We start from the raw sequence: 17,142 nt of genomic DNA, 5'->3' as shown, positions 1-17,142 counted from the left end.
CGGTGACATATTTCTTCTACCGTTTCACGATGCCCAGCAAACCTTAATCCATTTCCGGATGTAACAATTTCACAATTGTATTGGAAAAAAACGTTCACGAATTTTCTGTCCCGTTAGCTGTACATTTTTAATTTATTTTAGCTACTTAAAACCAATATCTTTCCTAACATCGCTGTCAGATCAAGATCGATTCCATCATTGGGCTAGTGATCCAATAGAATTAAATTAACACAACCCCACCGGGCTGCCATGATGATGTTGTAACTGTCTTCCTTCCACGTACGAACAATGGTCGATGCGGAGGAAAAAGGTTTACTCCGCCTTTGGTTGACTCGCGCCTTTTTTCCTACTTTGTTTTCACGGACGAGCAGTTCGATTGCTTTCATATTGTGCAATCGGGTATCTGTTTAGTGACACATAAATCCATATGGGAATAGAGCAAATAGAGGCTGGAAATGTAACATTATTCAGTTATAAATCAATGAAGATCATTTGAAAGGTCATCCGACAAGGAACTGATAGTGGCGTAATGGGTCGGACTTTAATCTCCATAAAATACTCGTATGTCGTATGAACAAATATAATTAAATTGTAATCTCAAAGCAAATACTGATGTTGATCAACTTAGTATTAATAGATTCATTCGTTTGAGTGAACAAAGTCGGAAAAAGAATTAAACGATTACGTTTAAAGCTCATCGTTTACTATCGCCAACGTTTGCTGTTCTAATCTAATAATTCTAATGTTGTGTGTTCCTCTTCCAATGGCACGAGGTGTTTATATTGTGATAATCTACTAAATGTGTTTTTTTTTTGTAATTTGTTTTCAAATTTGGCTACTTGTGTTTTGGGGGCCAACACACCTGGCTCCCTTGAAGCATGTTTACAGGAAACAGAAGCGTGGATTTAAGGTACTTATTGTTGGCAAAATTCAGCTTCGGTGATCGATGCCGTTTTGTAATATCGTACGATCGTGTAACGTGTTGCATTAAGGTGCCTGGATTTGATTAGCAAGCAATATATTGCGATCCTCCGATTTTGCTAGTCTCAGGGAAATTTGAGGAACCGATTCTAACAGTGTACAATCGTACGATCATAAACAACGGGGTGCTGCCCCAACGGAAACTTTCCAACACCTTTTGGAGGAAGCACGAAAAAACAGCGTCCGTCCAAAGTAGGGCTGACTGGACAACTATAAAAGGCGTCGGCTGTAAAGGAAAGCCGCCAGGTCGGTGAACATACATCAGAATGGCCCCTTCGCCCCTTCCGGAAGGTCCGATTTCGTGGGGAGGGAGTGCAGTACAAAAGAAAAAATTAAATAAAAAACTATGCTGGCAGCAAAAGTGTCACCCCCTTTTTTGCAAAATAAATCAAACACATGCCAAAATGATCGTACGATGGAAAAATAACTACTCTGGGATTGCTTTGCTCAGTATGTTGCCAAAATAATTTTATAGCACCGGCAAACGATTTAGGTTACGTCGGAGCTTGTAGACGACGAAGTCATTGCCCAAACGCCATGCGGAATGGAACTATTTTGGCTTTTCTTGGCCATCGAGAAGTGAACCAGAAGGCAGCTTTAAACAAACCACGTACCGTTTGTGGATAGCTAAAAATAGTACAGACGAATTTTAGTTCGTTCCGTTACTTATCCAGGCCACCCGTGTTTAGGTAGGTTTGTTTGATATTTTGTTCCGAGTGTGCTATAGTGTCAGTTTCATATTAAGGGCAGAATATGTGGTAGCCCAGGTGCACGTCAATTTTTCAAAAATCTATCCAGTTTCTAAACGTTCTGAATCTTATTGATGAAATAGGAAAACGAATGGAGAATATTCGATTAATGGTTGATCGTTAGACTGATGCTTGGCATTATAGCGCGCAATCTAAATTAGATGCTCCCCTTTCAACAAGCATCGGTGGTTCAGTGGTAGAATGCTCGCCTGCCACGCGGGCGGCCCGGGTTCGATTCCCGGCCGATGCAACAGAAGTTTTTTATTTGTGTAAATTTTCTGTACATTATCAATGTATCGGTAAAGTGATAATTGTCTAAATTTCTTGTCTATTTTTTTTATATTTTCAGAATAATAAACACTAGAAAAGTCCCAGCTATTAGGACCATTACGGGCATCGCAACGCTCGTCTGGAACTGAAACACGAATCGATTTTCATGAAGGACCACCGGACGGTAGATAATCCTAGCAAAACTGTGGCCATCCACGCCTTCAAACAAACAGTGATACAGGAGTGTGTTGTCGAAGGCAAAGGACACGCACGAACAAGTGGCCTGGTTCGCGGGCCGCAAAGTAGTCAGTAACGGTAGAAGTCGGTGTTGAGAAGTTCTAGAGTCCCATTTCAATCATGGCTGCGGTTGTTTATGGCAATAGTCCGCGACACAGCAGTCGCCACCATCAGGTGAGTAGCACGAGCCTCCGTCTCACACAAGCGTTACGAGTGATAATGGTAACGCATTAACGTTACTTGATCTCCTCTCGCCAGGGTCACCTGCTGTCGCAGCATTCACCTTACCACACGCCATCGGCGGTGGTGCAACAAAGTGTCGTGTCGGCTCAGCATCACTCACTGCCTCCGCCACCGGTCGGTCACCATCACTCCTCGTCGTCGGTGTCCGTTTCCCCGCCATCGCAGATCATCACCCCGCCGACATCCTACCTTTCGTCTGCTACGACCGCCATCTCCTCGCAGCAGTCCGTTTCGCAGCAGCAGCAGCAACAACAGCAACAGCAGCAAGCATCCTACTATCACCACCATCACTCGCAGTCGGTGTCACTCCCACCGCAGCATTCCCAAACGCTCAGCAACTACCATCAGCTGCGCAGCTCGAAGCGGAAGTCCGCCGTGGAGCTGCTCGCCGAAAGCAAGCCATTCTACGTGAAATCGGAAACGGTTCTAGACCGGCAGCAGCAACTACTCAACAAACGGTCCAGCGGTGGTAGTGGCGGTGGGAGCGGTGGTAGTAGTGGTGGAGGCGGTGGTGGTGGTGGAGGATCTGGTTCCCAGCAGAGCAGAGGAGGAGTCGACGGTGGATGCGGCAGTACCGGAACGCTTAGTGGATCATGTAAGTTTTAGGGAATCTTTTCTCCCGAGGTGGAAGTCAAGGACAAGTCAATGCTAAAAAGCCTAGAACAACGGCGTGTACTTTATTTGCGCGTACTCATTTTATTTCGGTTATTCATACGGCCGATCATGTCTGCATGTCATCTAATCATACCGATGCCTTAGAGCGGTTTGTTCGGAAACGCTTGGCTTGCCAGGAATAGATCCGGAAAGTGATGAATCGACAAACGACTGCTGTATCGCACCGCCCGAGACCAACGCCAGCACGGCAAATAAAGGGCAAAGCACCAACTGTAGCTTCATCTCAAATACACGGCTTTGTCAGATGTACGTTACGGAAATGACTGATCGCAAGAATTTACTGCCATCTTTATATACTTACCAAGAGGAAGAGCCAAATTTGAACTTAAGCTGCGTGTTGTGCGCAAACTCAACAACAACCTCTTTCAAACACGGATGTTTTCTTCTCGAAAATATGGACTACACACAATGGGATCTTTATTTTCACAGAACTCGAATAAAACACTAAAAAGATGAGGGAGACGCATCTACTATGATCCGTTTGATCCTCTCAAAAATTCAGATACGCTTTGGAACATTTGAAATGATGAAATGACATTTTTACCTGTTATGATGAACATAAGGTTATTTGCCACCTCCTCGTTGCCGTTGTTGGGTGCAGAGTTATTTAAACTTTAGTAACTAATCATCCCATAAGTACCTTAGGCCGACTGTGGTATACTGATCGACCGTCGTGTCCACCAGTGGCAACCCACAGGTTGTTGTTGTCGACGTTGCCCTCCGCAAACCACACACCACCGCCTGGATGGCGAAGAACAGGACGAGCAGGAAATGTAGATGCATCGCGAATACGCTGATGTCTACACTGAAGTTTGTACCTATCAACACCCTTTTTTTATTCATACCTGTTACCGGCTACTGAACAACGCCCATGGGAATAAGATCCGGCCTTGGAACCCAGTTTTGACCACATTGGTGGTAGGTGTTGTGAAGCAGTGAAGCGTCTCTTTTGAATATGAACAAAACAAGTCATTATTCGTTAGAAGATATACCGTTTGACTCGAAGAACAATGTTTTCGAAAGGCACAAGAACGTTATTGCGTTGATATTAATGAAGATTTATATTTACCTGAATCTAACAGCAGTCGGCTGAATCTGATGGTAATTTTTTTTTTTCAATCATATCGTATTTTTATCAATCGATCGTGTTTGGCTCTTCAACCTATGATTAGGCCCGCTCGTTCTGTATCGTCCTTAACGCATCAAGCATCGGTGGTTCAGTGGTAGAATGCTCGCCTGCCACGCGGGCGGCCCGGGTTCGATTCCCGGCCGATGCAATGGAACATATTTCTTTTTGTTTTGTCTACTAATCTTCCTTCTTCCTTTTCCATACAGATATGGTATCACCCTCGCGGACGCTTTCCTCATCAGCCGTAGCGCAGGCATTACAGCAGCAAGTTCAACAGCAACAGCAACAGCAGCAGCATCAACAACAGCAACGGCCGGCCAGCCGCCGGAGCGCCTCATCCGGATCCGATCTGCTGCAGACCAAGCTGCGCAAGCTGCTCAACGCCGCCGACAGCAAAGAGACAATAATACCACCCACCGATGTGGGCATAATCAATTCTAAATTCGGCCAACCGCTGGAGACGAGCTACATCGGCACTGGAATGGTCGGTGGCGGTGGGCTGGACGATATCGGGTATATTCAGCCGCCGAAAAACTACCAGCAGCAGCTGACCGTGCACCCGGAGCAGCCGAGCGACGTGTCCGTGTTCTTCCCGAGTGCGTTCCTGTCGCCCCAGTCGTTGCCGCCACATCCGGGCGGCGACGACGATCTCTACCTGTACGGCGGACTGCACGACAGTTTGGTGCTGACCGATGACTACCACGCCATCAGCCCACCGGCCGAGTACGCCGAACAGCAACAGCAGCAACAGCAACAACAGCAGCAGCAGCAACAACATGGAGGTTCGCCAGAGGGCAAGCATCCCATCGGCGGTGGTCATAGGTACGTTTTGTTCTGCACAGGCGGATCAATCCATTCCAACCAAAATTAGACTAATTTGTTTTATAAGAGCTTGTAATTCTTTCGACAAGTTTGCAACATGGTCAATGGTTGTTAAATGCTTTGGAAAATTTCGACTACAATGAGGAAAATAATTGTGTATGTACTACTGCACACACTTTAACTGGTGGCACCTTAAATCGCAGGTTCCGCAAGGACACAACTGATACATAAAAAGAAAGAAATATAAACAACAAATCATTTGCTTCTAACATGGTCGTGGGGTTTCATCCCGGGGTCCCTTTGCGATCGTTCATAATTGGTTTTCGTTATACTAATCATTGCTACTAATTTTTTCCTTCCAGCAGTCGCTACAACTATCAACGATCGTACTCGCACTCACAGGCTGTGGTCACCGGCTCGGGACACCATCCGACCGACGAGTCGGACTACTCGCCGACACAGTCCTACAACATCAACAGCCACAAATCGCTGCCAGATCTGCACTCCCAAAGCAGTCGCCATTCGCCGCACTCCGAGGCGCTCAGCTGCTGCAGCCGGGGCAACCGTTCGAACCGCTCCGGCAGCTCGTTTAACCGGGACTCGGGTGGTTCCTCCGGGCACTATACGCACCACAGCGAACCTTGCTGCAAGCAGCAACAACAGCAACAGCAGCAGCAGCAGCACCAGCAACAGCATCACCCGCATCAGCAGCAGCAGCATCAGCAGTCGCATCATTCTCACTCGCAAATGATGATGCAACACCAGCAGCAGCAGCAGCATTTGCAACACTCGCACTCTACGCAGCAGCAGCAGCAGCAACACTATCAACACCAGCACCCGCTGCAGCAGCAGTCGAACGACTCCATGATGATGCTGGGTGATTACCGACGCGATAGCGGATCCTCAACGCAGCACAGTGGCAACTCGTACTACGCGTACGGCATTCCTCCGCTCCGGTACGATTGCATCGAGTGTCGGGCAAAGATCCGCGAGGAGGCGGCCGACTGTTTGCTGAACTTCACCACCCCGGAGGTGCCGGAAGCCTTCCAGGATGGCTACAGCGAGAAGCAGCACCAGATCCTCCAACAACAACAGCAGCAGCAGCATCAGCAGCAAAAGAGTCAGCAACAGAAGTACTACGACGATCGGAGTGGCGGTAGTGCGGGCAGTCGAAAGTACTACAAAAGTGCTGCAGCACCACCCATGTCGCCTCTGTCGCCCGTTTCGCCCCTTTCCCCGCCGGATCAGCAGCAACCGCTACCCCAACAGCAGCAGCAGCAGCTCGATCTCAGCCCACCGTTGGGTACGTTCAAGAGGCAAAAGTGTCTGCGGTTTAAGAACCGCAGTGGTCGCCAGTCGGCCGTCAGCAACCCGTCACCGTCGGCCGGTGCGCGGTTCGGACCGGGGGGAGGAGGCTCGAGTGCAAGCGCCGGTGCAGGAGGTGGCGGCACGATGGAGGACGATCGACGGCCAATCCTGCGCTCGAAGAGTGACATTAGCGATCGCTACTGGAACCGTAGTCAACCCCCACCCGATCGTGGGGTCGGCAGTGCGGGTGGTGGTGGTGCACCGGATGGACGAGATCATCATCGGGAGCGTCGGGAGCGTGAGCGTGACCGGGATCACCGTGACCGTGATCGGGAGCGCGAGCGGGATCGCGATCGGGATCACCATCCGCACCAGGAGAAGCAACGATCGCGCTCGGACAGTCTGACGCAGCTGGAACGGTTCTTCGATCGGCTCGGGCTGGACGAGGAAACGTACGATCGCTACATCGCGCCCAGCGGACCGAAGAACAACCTGCGCGACCACCGGCGAACATCCGGTGGTGGAAACTATCACCACAGCAATTCCACCTCCTCCGACATCCACCGCCTGTCGGATGACTGCTCGCCGGTCGGCGGCGCCGGAGCCGACTCGGATGAGTCCAGTGCCGTGTTCTTCTCCGACGTATCGACGATCGACTCGACCAAGCTGCCCGATAGTACGGAAACGGCGGGCGCGGGTGTTGCGGCTAGTGTGCCGCAAGCTGTCGTCGGTGCGACTGTCGTGGTTGGTGGTCCGACTGGAGTTGGCGGTCCGGAAGCCGGAGGTCCACTACTCGGCGGTGGTGGTGGTGTAGGCGGGGCACCGCTCTACCGCACCAGCGAACCACCGTCGATCATCGAGCGCAACGCGCGCATCATTAAGTGGCTGTGCAACTGCAAGAAGATGCAGCTAACCTAGGGACGGGCCCGGAGGCGGCCGCAGCAGCCGCGATGGTCCTCTCCGGACGGGCCGGTGGCTTCGTACGATGGTGGTGGTGGTGGTGGTGGTACGATCGATCGACGCCATCGCCACCACGACGACGACTACCACCGGCGCCGACGGAACTGATGAGCTGTGACACCGAACCATACATAGAACAGGATGCGCGTAAATTCGCGTGCGTCCTTCGCGTTTCGTTCGCGTCTTGAGAAGCGCAAAACAACATAAACATTCAACCAAGAACCAAAGACACGATGGTCTGGATGATGGACATCTCCCCCCGGGACTGCGACTATCCTGAGGAGGAGAGTCCACCTCCCCCATCAGTTCACTTAGTTGAGGCAAACAGTTGATAGCACCCTGTAGAAGTTGAGCTCCTAGGATGCTGTTTTGGATGCGCTGTGACGGAAAAAAATTACATAAAATATTCACAATTTAGGGACTAGCATTTAATAAGAACACATTGCCCGTACGCCACGCGAACACTGTCGAAATGGACAAGGCAACACGAGAGCAGTCAAATATCTTGCGGTGCGATAGAACCACGAAAAAAGGTGTTTTCATTTCGTTCGCCGATTCTCCAGAACCGGAACGGAAGGATAAAACACAAAATACTTGTTCGATTTCGATAAACAAAACTTCTCGTGTACGTGTGTAATCAATGAAACGAATTCTCCTAGCGATGTAAATGATAAAGTAGTTAATTAGATTAGAACAACCAAACGGAGCGTGAGCGGAGAAACATTTAACGGTAGCATAGCTCTACAACACTTAGCAAATTTCCGCACTAAACAAGGATAAAAGCAGGGTCGATCTGATGAAGGCAAATGCGGCAGAAGGTTGAACGAATTTTATTATTTGCATTCTTCCTTCACTGTTTGTGATTTTATAAAAGTAAACAGACACCTTGGGCATAGGGGGTACAGGAGCGATTGAATACCATTTTAAAAGATGTGTGTTCGGCCCCCGAATGGTTTTACACTGAGCGATGAAGACTGACTGGACGGACATAGGGAACGGGAAATCGGGAGTGGTTTTAGCTACTGAGGGTAAGGAGTTCTAACGCTCAGTTGCTTCCCAAAGCGTGTGAATGTTAGTCAACATGTGACTTAACAGAATTTTTCCTTTGTGTTTCACTCTGGTTTTTGTTGTATGAGTAATTGCAAAAAGAAAAGTAAATTGAAAAGATGATTTAAACTAACCAATTTCTTACCACAAACGTTCGTGAGCTTCAAGAATCAAGAAGCAAAACGGTGGGCACAATTGTAGCAAAACGATAAACAACGTATAGCGCTGATGAGACAACAGAAGTGAAACATAAACTAAGAAAGTATAACGAGAGTAAAGCAAAGGAAAACAGAACGAAAGGTAGTGTAGGACTTGCTTCTCTTCAGAATATCTGATAGTGTGTTTTGTGGGAGACTTACAGATAACTCGTCAATTTCACTGTTCGTTCTTTCAACTTGTACGATACAATCTTCGATCGGGAAAGAAAGCGAGAGAAGAGAGAGAGAGAGAGAGAGAGAGAGAGAGAGAGAGAGAGAGAGAGAGAGAGAGAGAGAGAGAGAGAGAGAGAGAGAGAGAGAGAGAGAAAGAGCGAAAATCTCGAGAAGTCGGGAAACCCAAGCGACCATCGTAGAGGAAAATTCCCCCGAAAAGACACGTTTTTATAATGTTTTTGTATCACTCAAGTTCTAGACAGTAAGCCTCGGCCACGAATACTTCCAGTACTGCAAACTGAACACTACCGACTCGGCAACATGCAATACAGGAAAAGCTTAAAGATGGAAATAAAATCCGGCAAAGAGGAAATCATAAGAACGAAAGACAAACGTAAAAGAACTTCTTAGAATCTCACAACCACTGAACTAAGCACAGTTTCCTTCTGTGAACCGAAGAAGAGAGTCAACATAACAATGAAACACTTTGAACGATACCCGAGATAAAAAGAAAAGAGATCAGTTGCAAATTTGAATAGGGAAAAACCACAAACACATTTACTCATCTAGAGAGTCTGTTAGTCGTTACTCTGTAGGATAAAACCACCAGCGAACGGAAAATACTGTTTTCTAGTCTAATCTTAGCGGGATAGGGAAATGTATTTAAGGAAAACAGAATCAAAACCCCACGCATAAAAATCACACAAGGAAAACCTAATCCACCTACTACGATCACTCGAACAGCAGATTTGGGAAACGATCGGTAGAGCGCTACAAAACTTCAATACAAATAATTCAAAACTCTAATGCAAACTGACACATCCGTTTCGCGCTTTAGATGGAGGGAATCGAACCAACGGAACGGTAAAAAGGAGCGAGAGTTAAAGACGGGAACATAAATCGTTGTAGACAATCGATTGCGGAGGTCTGAAATCGTGTAAGGTAAAAATGTACTCTTGGCCCCTCGTAAAATGTAGGAGCGTACGAACCAAAGTAATTCAATTGCGCCAACAGCAGCTCAAAGCGTATAACTAAGCCGCAAAAATCCAATTCAATGAGAACTTCATCTCTCGACCCGTAACCTAAGCAATAGAAGCGAACCGTAACTGAAACAGTTTACCGCCATCTTCGATGAAAGACGATGATTACAAAAGCATATACACTAGCAAAATCCTACTCAATCATACATGATACAATAAGACGTCCATATATACACATAGCGAACGGTGGGGACTCGTACAAGCCAATGGAATTTTCATCCGCGATCGAAAGGGAATTTCTTTGTGCACCTAAACAACACCCTAAAAGAAGATCCTCGTTCACATTTCAATAATCAACGAATCATACATACATGCATAGATACATATATGACTACTGTAACGGATTGTAATAACCGACCAAAACCGCGAAAGAAGCGCCTACTGTTTTCCTAGCGTTTAGCAGCACCCTTCTAGTGTTTGACGCGTGCGGTGTTCGTTCAATCTCGGTGGCGGAAAGCCGCCCTAAACCCAATTTTCCGTAGGCTGAGCTTAGAGAACACGCTAGATCACTTTCTTTCCACTTTTCTTACCTACTTGGTCTTTTCACCACTCGTTCACCACTAAACCGGAAGAGAAACGGAAGGGTTGCATGCTCAGATCCCAAACTTCGCGTATCACAACAAGTGAACCAAACATGTTTGCTTACTGAAGAAACTAACCGATTATTCACACCACATTCTACTCTACACAGCAACTGCCCGAGCCGTGGAAAAGCACGAAACGAAAAAACCTACGGAAATCATGTACACAAACGTGCACACGACGAGTGCATTCAATTATAGTATACTACCCTCAAGATAGAAATAGACGAAACGAAATCAAAACGATAGAAAGCTGATTCAAAACGACCGAAAGTGGTTACTAAACGCTAACAAACCCGAGAACACGCAACCAAATTGACAAACTAGACAGCTTGCGCATAAGCTAACACGAAATATAAAATATTGCAAAACCTAACACAAGCAAACAAACGATAGATCATGCAAATGAAAAATGGAGCAAAAACAAAACTAGAAAAAGATAGTAAACACAACACACACACGCTGCTTTCAGACGATAAAAACTGTTTATGAAAAACAAACGCATCATCTCAACTCAATCAAAATCAAAATTTTAGCAAACGCGAGCTGTGAAAGTGCGGCACGCAATGATGGGAAATAGGGGCGAAAAAAAATCAATAAAACCATCGAACACTCTTTCGCACGAAATAATTGTGCTGAAAGCGATAAAACAAATTTAAAATCTTACAAAAGCGCAATATCAAAGAAATGTAAGGAGTGAAGATATACAACACAACACGAAAAGTCGGGATTTGAATTAATAATGAACAAAAAAAAACAATTAAAACACACAATGCATGAACAAAAACATTGAAATAGATACTGTGCGTATATATGCGTGGTGAGTGGATGCGAAGAGTGGAGAGTGCATTCATTTAAAAATAGATTGACGATTACTTAAACCCTTCTTATATAGGCATCAATCAATAAATGATATATATATATATTAATGAACAAATAATACGTCACTGGTTTCCTTATTCTGATATTCGATGGGGTTCGTTTATATTGAATTTTTTGCTTTCCTGAAGAAAGAAATATCTCTACTGTTTATTTACATTATTCATCAACGGATTGAGTCCCTAGCTGTCTGGAGTTACCTCTGAAAGGGTGAAAAGGATAGGGTTTGTCTCAATCTTTTCGTATTTGAACCTTTGAACTCCTCTTGCTACACAAGTAAACTATAAGTACCTACACGCACCGTGGACATTTCCTTGTGTCTATACTATATTTATATTTAGCCTTACAATACCCAGTTCCAAGAAGCATCGGTGGTTCAGTGGTAGAATGCTCGCCTGCCACGCGGGCGGCCCGGGTTCGATTCCCGGCCGATGCAAAGACTCTTTTTGTATTAGCGAGAGCTACAAAATTTTTATTTTGATGAGCTGTTTGTTTAGTAGTAAATCGATTGCTATCACCTTTTTATTACTTTCTAATTCATGATCTATCTTAACGGCTCGTTTCTGACACATCCAGAACAGCAAACATTTAAGGAATCTTGGTAGTTAAATCAACTTCACCCTAACGAAAAAGTCTTTATTTTTATTTTTTAAGAAATGGAATAAGGATTTATGGTTGAATGCCCCCTGAGACTTAATAAAATGTTTGAAAATACAATATTGTTAGCTTACACACCTGTTTGTATCTGTAATAACTGAACGGGAACTTTACATAATTTACGTAGACGGAGAAACAATGGGATTTGTTAATACTAAATTAATATATCAACAAACAACTCAGCTTGAAACAGATTTGTTGTACTGATTGATCGATTGTTTTTAGTAATCGATCACATTTTTCTCAAACTATCATCAACGAGAAAATCAATCCATTTAAGTCAGGGACAGATTTATGTAGAAGCCTTATTTTTATTGTGTGTGACATATTTCCTCAGCGTCAGGCATCATTCCAAGTTTTTCAATGGTATAGTTTTTACTTTCGATTTTTCGCCTTGCCCTTACTGGCGCCTTTGAATGGTTTCTTAGCGCCAGCAAAGTTTTTCGCTTTAAAATTTTTCTTTCCGGCACCACTATAGTGTTTGCTGTTCGAGCCACTGAACCTCGTCTGTTCCCAGGCCATCTGCTTGACGGATGATTTGTCCTGATTGAACACCTCCATCTCCGTACCGTGCGCGCCTGCGATCGCGTTCTTGGAGCGCTTCTTTCGTTTACCTTCTGCTCCCTTCGCCGAAAGACTCTCATCAGCGTTGCCCTCCAGCATTTCGGAAAAGTCGTCCGCAGCCGCAAATAGCGAGTTCATGTCGGCCGTTTTCAGTTTCTTGGCAAATGCACGATCGCTAACGTGCGCCACCGAGGACGCCGACTTCTTGCGCTTCTTCGCCACCGGTGCTTCCTCCTCATCATCATCCTCATCGTCTTCATCATCATCCATCTGTTCGCCATCTTCATCCAGTGAAATACTTCCACCGTCACTAAACTCGTCGTCACCGCCGGCGCCAAACTCGTCATCCGAGTCACCAACATTATCGTCCTCCTCATCACCCTCAACCTCATCCCAATCATCCAGTCCGTCCTCGTCCTCGTCATCGTCATCGTCGTCCTCCGCACCCTTTTTGCCTCCCTTCTTTTTACTCGATGCAAGATCTTTTTCTAGCTCCTGCATGAAATCGAGCTCCTCCCGGTCCAGGTTCGCACCGTCGTCCTGTCCACCAGGAACACCCAACCGATCCAGGTACGCATCGAACTCATCGTCGTCGATCGATTCCACATCGGAATCCAGCTCCTCATCGTCATCGTCGTCATCGATGCCTTTACCCTTTTTCTTCTTTCTCTGCTTCTTGAGCTCCTCGCGAGCCTTCTTTCTCACCTGGGCTTGCTGCATCCGTTCCCTTTTTTGCTCCAGGAAACTTTAAACGAAACACACAACGAAGTCAAAAAACATGTCAGCAAAGTCTCAATCTCAAACAAAAAAATTTAAAAAAAATCATTCCGTAAACTTCTACTTACTGGAAAATGTACTGATCATCCTCGGTACACTGGTCCTTCGTAAGCATATCGACCGGCAGGGCCCGGGAACCCACCGCCACGTAGTCGCTCCGTTTCTTCACCATCACCCGTTTCGATTGCCCGTTTTCGTCAAGGGTCACCGGTTTGGGTTTCTTCGGATTCTTAAAGGCAAATCGCTCGAGGAAATGGCTTAACGCAAAATCACGCAGCGGGTCACCGTAGTAGGTCAAGGCGGTATCTAGTAGTTGAGAAAACGGGAAACAATTTTCAGATGTGTTCTTTTGCGGACTCATTCCTGCCCAGGGGAACTATTTAATCCGTTGGCATGGTAATTTTAGTTTACAAGAGCTAGTTTGAGAAACAGAAAGCGTTTATGTGGATAATGAATTGCAAATATGATGATTTAAAGTCGAATGCTCCAAAAATAAAAAAAAAATCCAACAGATAGAGCAGCAACAATCTTTCTTCCCATGTAGGATAATTTTCTTCCTATAATACTTACTGCTGATGATGGACGCGGCGAATTTTTGTACCGTTGGATGGAAGTAGTACAAGTATCGCGTAAGCTCATACTTCAACGTGTACTGCGCACCGGCAAACTCCGACGCCCGGTGGAACCCATCATACCGTTTCACATTACGTACTACCGCCGGCTTTGCTTCCTTTTCGCCATCTTGCCCGCCATCATCACTTTGCGCGTCGGCTTCTGGTTCCTCCCTGCCAATTGGTTCTTCCGCTGGCAGCCCATCCAACAGCAACTGTCTACGTTTACGTAGGATTTTGTTGATTATGATCAATGCAGCACAGACGAGTGCCGGTGGGAAGTAGAACGCCACCTGCAGCAGACGTTTGACGAAAGCCTGCGCACGCTCCGGGCGCGGATCGTTCTGTATGGCCCGGTGCAGGATGTGGAACAAGACGTTTGCAATACGCGGCCCCACCATGAACAAATGCGGATCAATCAGCTTCCGGTAGAGTGCATTGTAGAACCGGTTTTGCGCAATACCCTCCGCTTCAGTCACCTCGAGCAGCAGCGAAAGACCCTGGCACGCGATAGAAATATCCGACAGATGAATCAACCGGAACATAACATTCAGCAGCTCCGGTTTGACGATATCCGACAGGTTGACGTCACGCTTGATGTTCCCGATCGCTCGACGCAGGCAGTTAAGGATCGACTGCATCATGCGCGAATTGACCTCTCCCTTTTCGGTGAGAATTTTGAAGAACGAAAAACACACGTTGATCATCTTCTGGCAGGTGGCGAAATCACCGTACACGCTGATCGTCGACAGGAAGGAGAGACCGTAGTGCTGCGCCTTGGCGGACACGTTGTTACGGAACAGCAGCTTTTCCGTCTCGGTCGTCACCACCAACGCCATGGCCGGGTGTGTTCTGACCACGTTCGTAAGGTGATACAGTGCCTTTACCGCAACCGTCTTCATTGGATCGCCCATCTTGTTCACCAGCATGGTCAGTAGGAAGGCCTCCTTTTCCGGTATCTGTTCGAAAAGTTTCGCCGAGTGAACGACCGCTTTACATTTGCTGGCTTCTTGGGCACTGTGCAGTACCATGGAGATGTTGGTGAGGAAGCTGAAATACAGCTCGTAGAGCTGTTCCTCAAAGTGCCAGTGTGCGTAAACTTTATCGCGAAGATCCTTGCTGATTTCCTGCTTCTTGAGGTTCTTCCAATCTGCACCGCGCTGCTGGATGGGGATCAACTTTCGGTGCGATGGCATCATCGATTTTATCATCAGCTCCGTCAGCACGTCCAGTACGTCCAAATGGCCCTTGTTGGAAGTTTTCACCATCCCTATGACTGTTTCCAGCGCTGGCAGGTTGCAGAATGGGTTCGTCTGTACCAGCAGTGCACCGGAGCTGGCTCGATCGCGTGTTGTTCCCTTCTCCATGGCACTCTGCAACCATTTGGCATCGGACGGATTGTCCTTAAGCCGTGCGTGACATTCAGCATCGAAAGCTGCCCGACAGAGACCTTTCAGCTCCGTTATTTCGGCATCCTTCAGTTCGATCAGCTCGCCCTGCGTGTTAAACATTTCGTACAACTGGTACCAACGTTTGGGAATGTCGCCATCATCCTGAGTGAGGCGACTAAGGATACTGCTGTTTCCACCTTTTTTATTCTTCCCTTTGCCACTTTTGGTGTCAGCGGATTTCTCACTGTAGTCTACTGGAACCACACGTTGCTCACCATCATCGGTGAACACAATTTTGGTCGGCTTCTTTTCAACGGTATCCTTTTCTGTCGTTGTGTTTTTACTCGACTTTGCTTCCTTTTTCTCGGACTTTTGGTCAGACTTTTTCTTAACCTTCTCATTCGCGATGGCCATTGTAGCACAGGTTTTTTAATCCACCGTATTCCGATTTATTTTCACGATCACGCCGGGACGGTTCTCTACCGCATGGTAAAGTTTACATGTCACAATTGACAGAAGTTATGCCTAGTGGTCAGAGAGCTACCCGTACAAAGAATTTTCGAACTGATTTGGTTTATTATTTTTATAGAGAATTGAATGTAAAATCATTAACGAACACTTCAGAAAATTAACAAATGAAGTTTTTGTTAATAAATTTATTGTAACATTTCCTTCTATTCTCAGCGGTGAGACAAACTTGCCTATCTTTTTCGAAGTATTTTTCAACCACTAGGCTTGCTGAAGTCAAGATAAACATTCAGTTGAAAAAAACATTCTACTGTCAAGAGAGACGCATCTTTGCTGGTGTTTACAAATACCTTCCCAAGGTATAAGTTCTCTAGACCGCCTAAAAGGTTTCAAAGTTTACTGTTTAGAAATATTCGGAATCATAGTACCAAGAGTATTATCAAAATGCCACCGAAGCGAAAATCTGTTACCGATGAGGAGGACGACGAGTATCGTCGCAAACGGGATCGGAATAATCAGGTAATCATGCACAAGGATTTCGTCATCGTGCTGAAATGTTTCTAGTCACACTTGAAACGGGAGCTCCCTCCAACATTTAACTGAGTAATTTGTTATCCATTCCTTGTAGGCCGTCAAAAGAAGCCGAGTAAAGTCAAAGCAAAAAACGGAAGAAACGCAACAGCGCGTGAACGAGTTGCGGGTGAAGAACCAACTGCTGGAGGACAAAATCGACAACCAAAAAAAGGAACTAAAATTTCTCAAGGAACTGTTTCTCACGCAAGCGCAAGCCAAGGCGGATAAGCTGGTGGGAGTTAACTTGAACGAATTGCTTCAGGACGACGATAGTGACGATGAGGAGGAGGACAGAAAGGAGCGCGTTAAGGCATCTTCCAGCAAAGGCGAGGGAAGCAAAAGCAGATCTAAGAAGTAGTAGAAGCTAGAATTTTCCTTGTTAATGGTTCAGATATGAAGACTGGTGCGCACTAATTAATGGTACGCTTGTATATATGTACATGGCGGTTCAAATGGAAAACAATGCAACACGGTTGCACACCGATAAAATACATCACGATAAGTGAATCACGTTCCACAGCGTACACGGCTAAAGATATGACTCCAAATAAGCTAGAAGGGCCCAGAGAAGCTCGTTGTGTCTGAGCGCCGGTCTTCGTAACGGGCCGTGTGGCCTAATGGAGAAGGCGTCGGACTTCGGATCCGAAGATTGCAGGTTCGAGTCCTGTCACGGTCGTTCAGAAAAGTTTTTTTTCTTGTGTTGCAATAACCACAAAAACATACATGCAAAGCATTTTTATTTTGTAATAAATTGTTCTCACAAACATTATCTGATTAGAGTTTCATAAAGTATTAAATTGGAAGAAAAA

General features: G+C 46.2%; 3 protein-coding genes and 4 non-coding genes across 7 annotated transcripts; 6 read left to right on the top strand and 1 right to left on the bottom strand.

Moving 5' to 3' along the window:
* The first annotated feature begins 1,909 nt into the window (after positions 1-1,909).
* Positions 1,910-1,980, top strand: Trnag-gcc (transfer RNA glycine (anticodon GCC)). Its single transcript has one exon. It is a non-coding gene; the product is annotated as a tRNA-Gly (tRNA).
* Positions 1,981-2,357: 377 nt separating this feature from the next.
* LOC131281711 (hormone receptor 4) lies at positions 2,358-7,332 on the top strand. Its single transcript, XM_058311058.1, has 4 exons — positions 2,358-2,411; positions 2,496-3,075; positions 4,491-5,106; positions 5,472-7,332. Exons 1-4 carry the CDS (start codon positions 2,358-2,360, stop codon positions 7,330-7,332), a joined length of 3,111 nt encoding a protein of 1,036 aa, XP_058167041.1.
* Trnag-gcc (transfer RNA glycine (anticodon GCC)) lies at positions 4,362-4,432 on the top strand. Its single transcript has one exon. It is a non-coding gene; the product is annotated as a tRNA-Gly (tRNA).
* Positions 7,333-11,657: 4,325 nt separating the features above from the next.
* Trnag-gcc (transfer RNA glycine (anticodon GCC)) lies at positions 11,658-11,728 on the top strand. The gene has a single exon. It is a non-coding gene; the product is annotated as a tRNA-Gly (tRNA).
* A 596-nt stretch (positions 11,729-12,324) lies between these two features.
* On the bottom strand, positions 12,325-15,755 carry LOC131294000 (CCAAT/enhancer-binding protein zeta). Its single transcript, XM_058322048.1, has 4 exons — positions 13,861-15,755; positions 13,359-13,596; positions 13,219-13,258; positions 12,325-13,185 (listed from the first exon to the last, which is right to left on the bottom strand). The coding sequence occupies exons 1-4, from the start codon at positions 15,704-15,706 to the stop codon at positions 12,325-12,327; spliced, it is 2,985 nt and encodes a 994-aa protein (XP_058178031.1). The 5' UTR covers positions 15,707-15,755.
* Positions 15,756-16,131: 376 nt separating this feature from the next.
* On the top strand, positions 16,132-16,727 carry LOC131281625 (CCAAT/enhancer-binding protein gamma). The gene is made up of 2 exons (XM_058310969.1): positions 16,132-16,279; positions 16,389-16,727. Exons 1-2 carry the CDS (start codon positions 16,205-16,207, stop codon positions 16,689-16,691), a joined length of 378 nt encoding a protein of 125 aa, XP_058166952.1. The 5' UTR covers positions 16,132-16,204; the 3' UTR covers positions 16,692-16,727.
* Positions 16,728-16,936: 209 nt separating this feature from the next.
* Trnar-ucg (transfer RNA arginine (anticodon UCG)) lies at positions 16,937-17,009 on the top strand. Its single transcript has one exon. It is a non-coding gene; the product is annotated as a tRNA-Arg (tRNA).
* The last annotated feature ends 133 nt before the right edge of the window (positions 17,010-17,142 follow it).

Source organism: Anopheles ziemanni, chromosome 2, assembly GCF_943734765.1.
Source record: "Anopheles ziemanni chromosome 2, idAnoZiCoDA_A2_x.2, whole genome shotgun sequence".
Classification (NCBI taxonomy): domain Eukaryota; kingdom Metazoa; phylum Arthropoda; class Insecta; order Diptera; family Culicidae; genus Anopheles; species Anopheles ziemanni.
Note: the sequence above shows the minus strand (reverse complement) of the source record. Positions and strands in the feature narration are given on the sequence as shown.

Excerpts from the sequence above, each read along its gene's own strand:
- LOC131281625 (XM_058310969.1), top strand. The coding sequence starts at position 16,205 with ATGCCACCGAAGCGAAAATCTGTTACCGATGAGGAGGACGACGAGTAT. Across the intron at positions 16,280-16,388 it reads AACGGGATCGGAATAATCAG|GCCGTCAAAAGAAGCCGAGT; the intron begins GTAATCATGCAC and ends CATTCCTTGTAG.
- LOC131294000 (XM_058322048.1), bottom strand. The coding sequence starts at position 15,706 with ATGGCCATCGCGAATGAGAAGGTTAAGAAAAAGTCTGACCAAAAGTCC. Across the intron at positions 13,597-13,860 it reads CGCCGCGTCCATCATCAGCA|ATACCGCCTTGACCTACTAC; the intron begins GTAAGTATTATA and ends CTCAACTACTAG. Across the intron at positions 13,186-13,218 it reads AACGGATGCAGCAAGCCCAG|CAGAGAAAGAAGAAAAAGGG; the intron begins GTGAGAAAGAAG and ends GAGCTCAAGAAG.
- LOC131281711 (XM_058311058.1), top strand. The coding sequence starts at position 2,358 with ATGGCTGCGGTTGTTTATGGCAATAGTCCGCGACACAGCAGTCGCCAC. Across the intron at positions 2,412-2,495 it reads ACAGCAGTCGCCACCATCAG|GGTCACCTGCTGTCGCAGCA; the intron begins GTGAGTAGCACG and ends TCCTCTCGCCAG. Across the intron at positions 5,107-5,471 it reads CCCATCGGCGGTGGTCATAG|TCGCTACAACTATCAACGAT; the intron begins GTACGTTTTGTT and ends TCCTTCCAGCAG.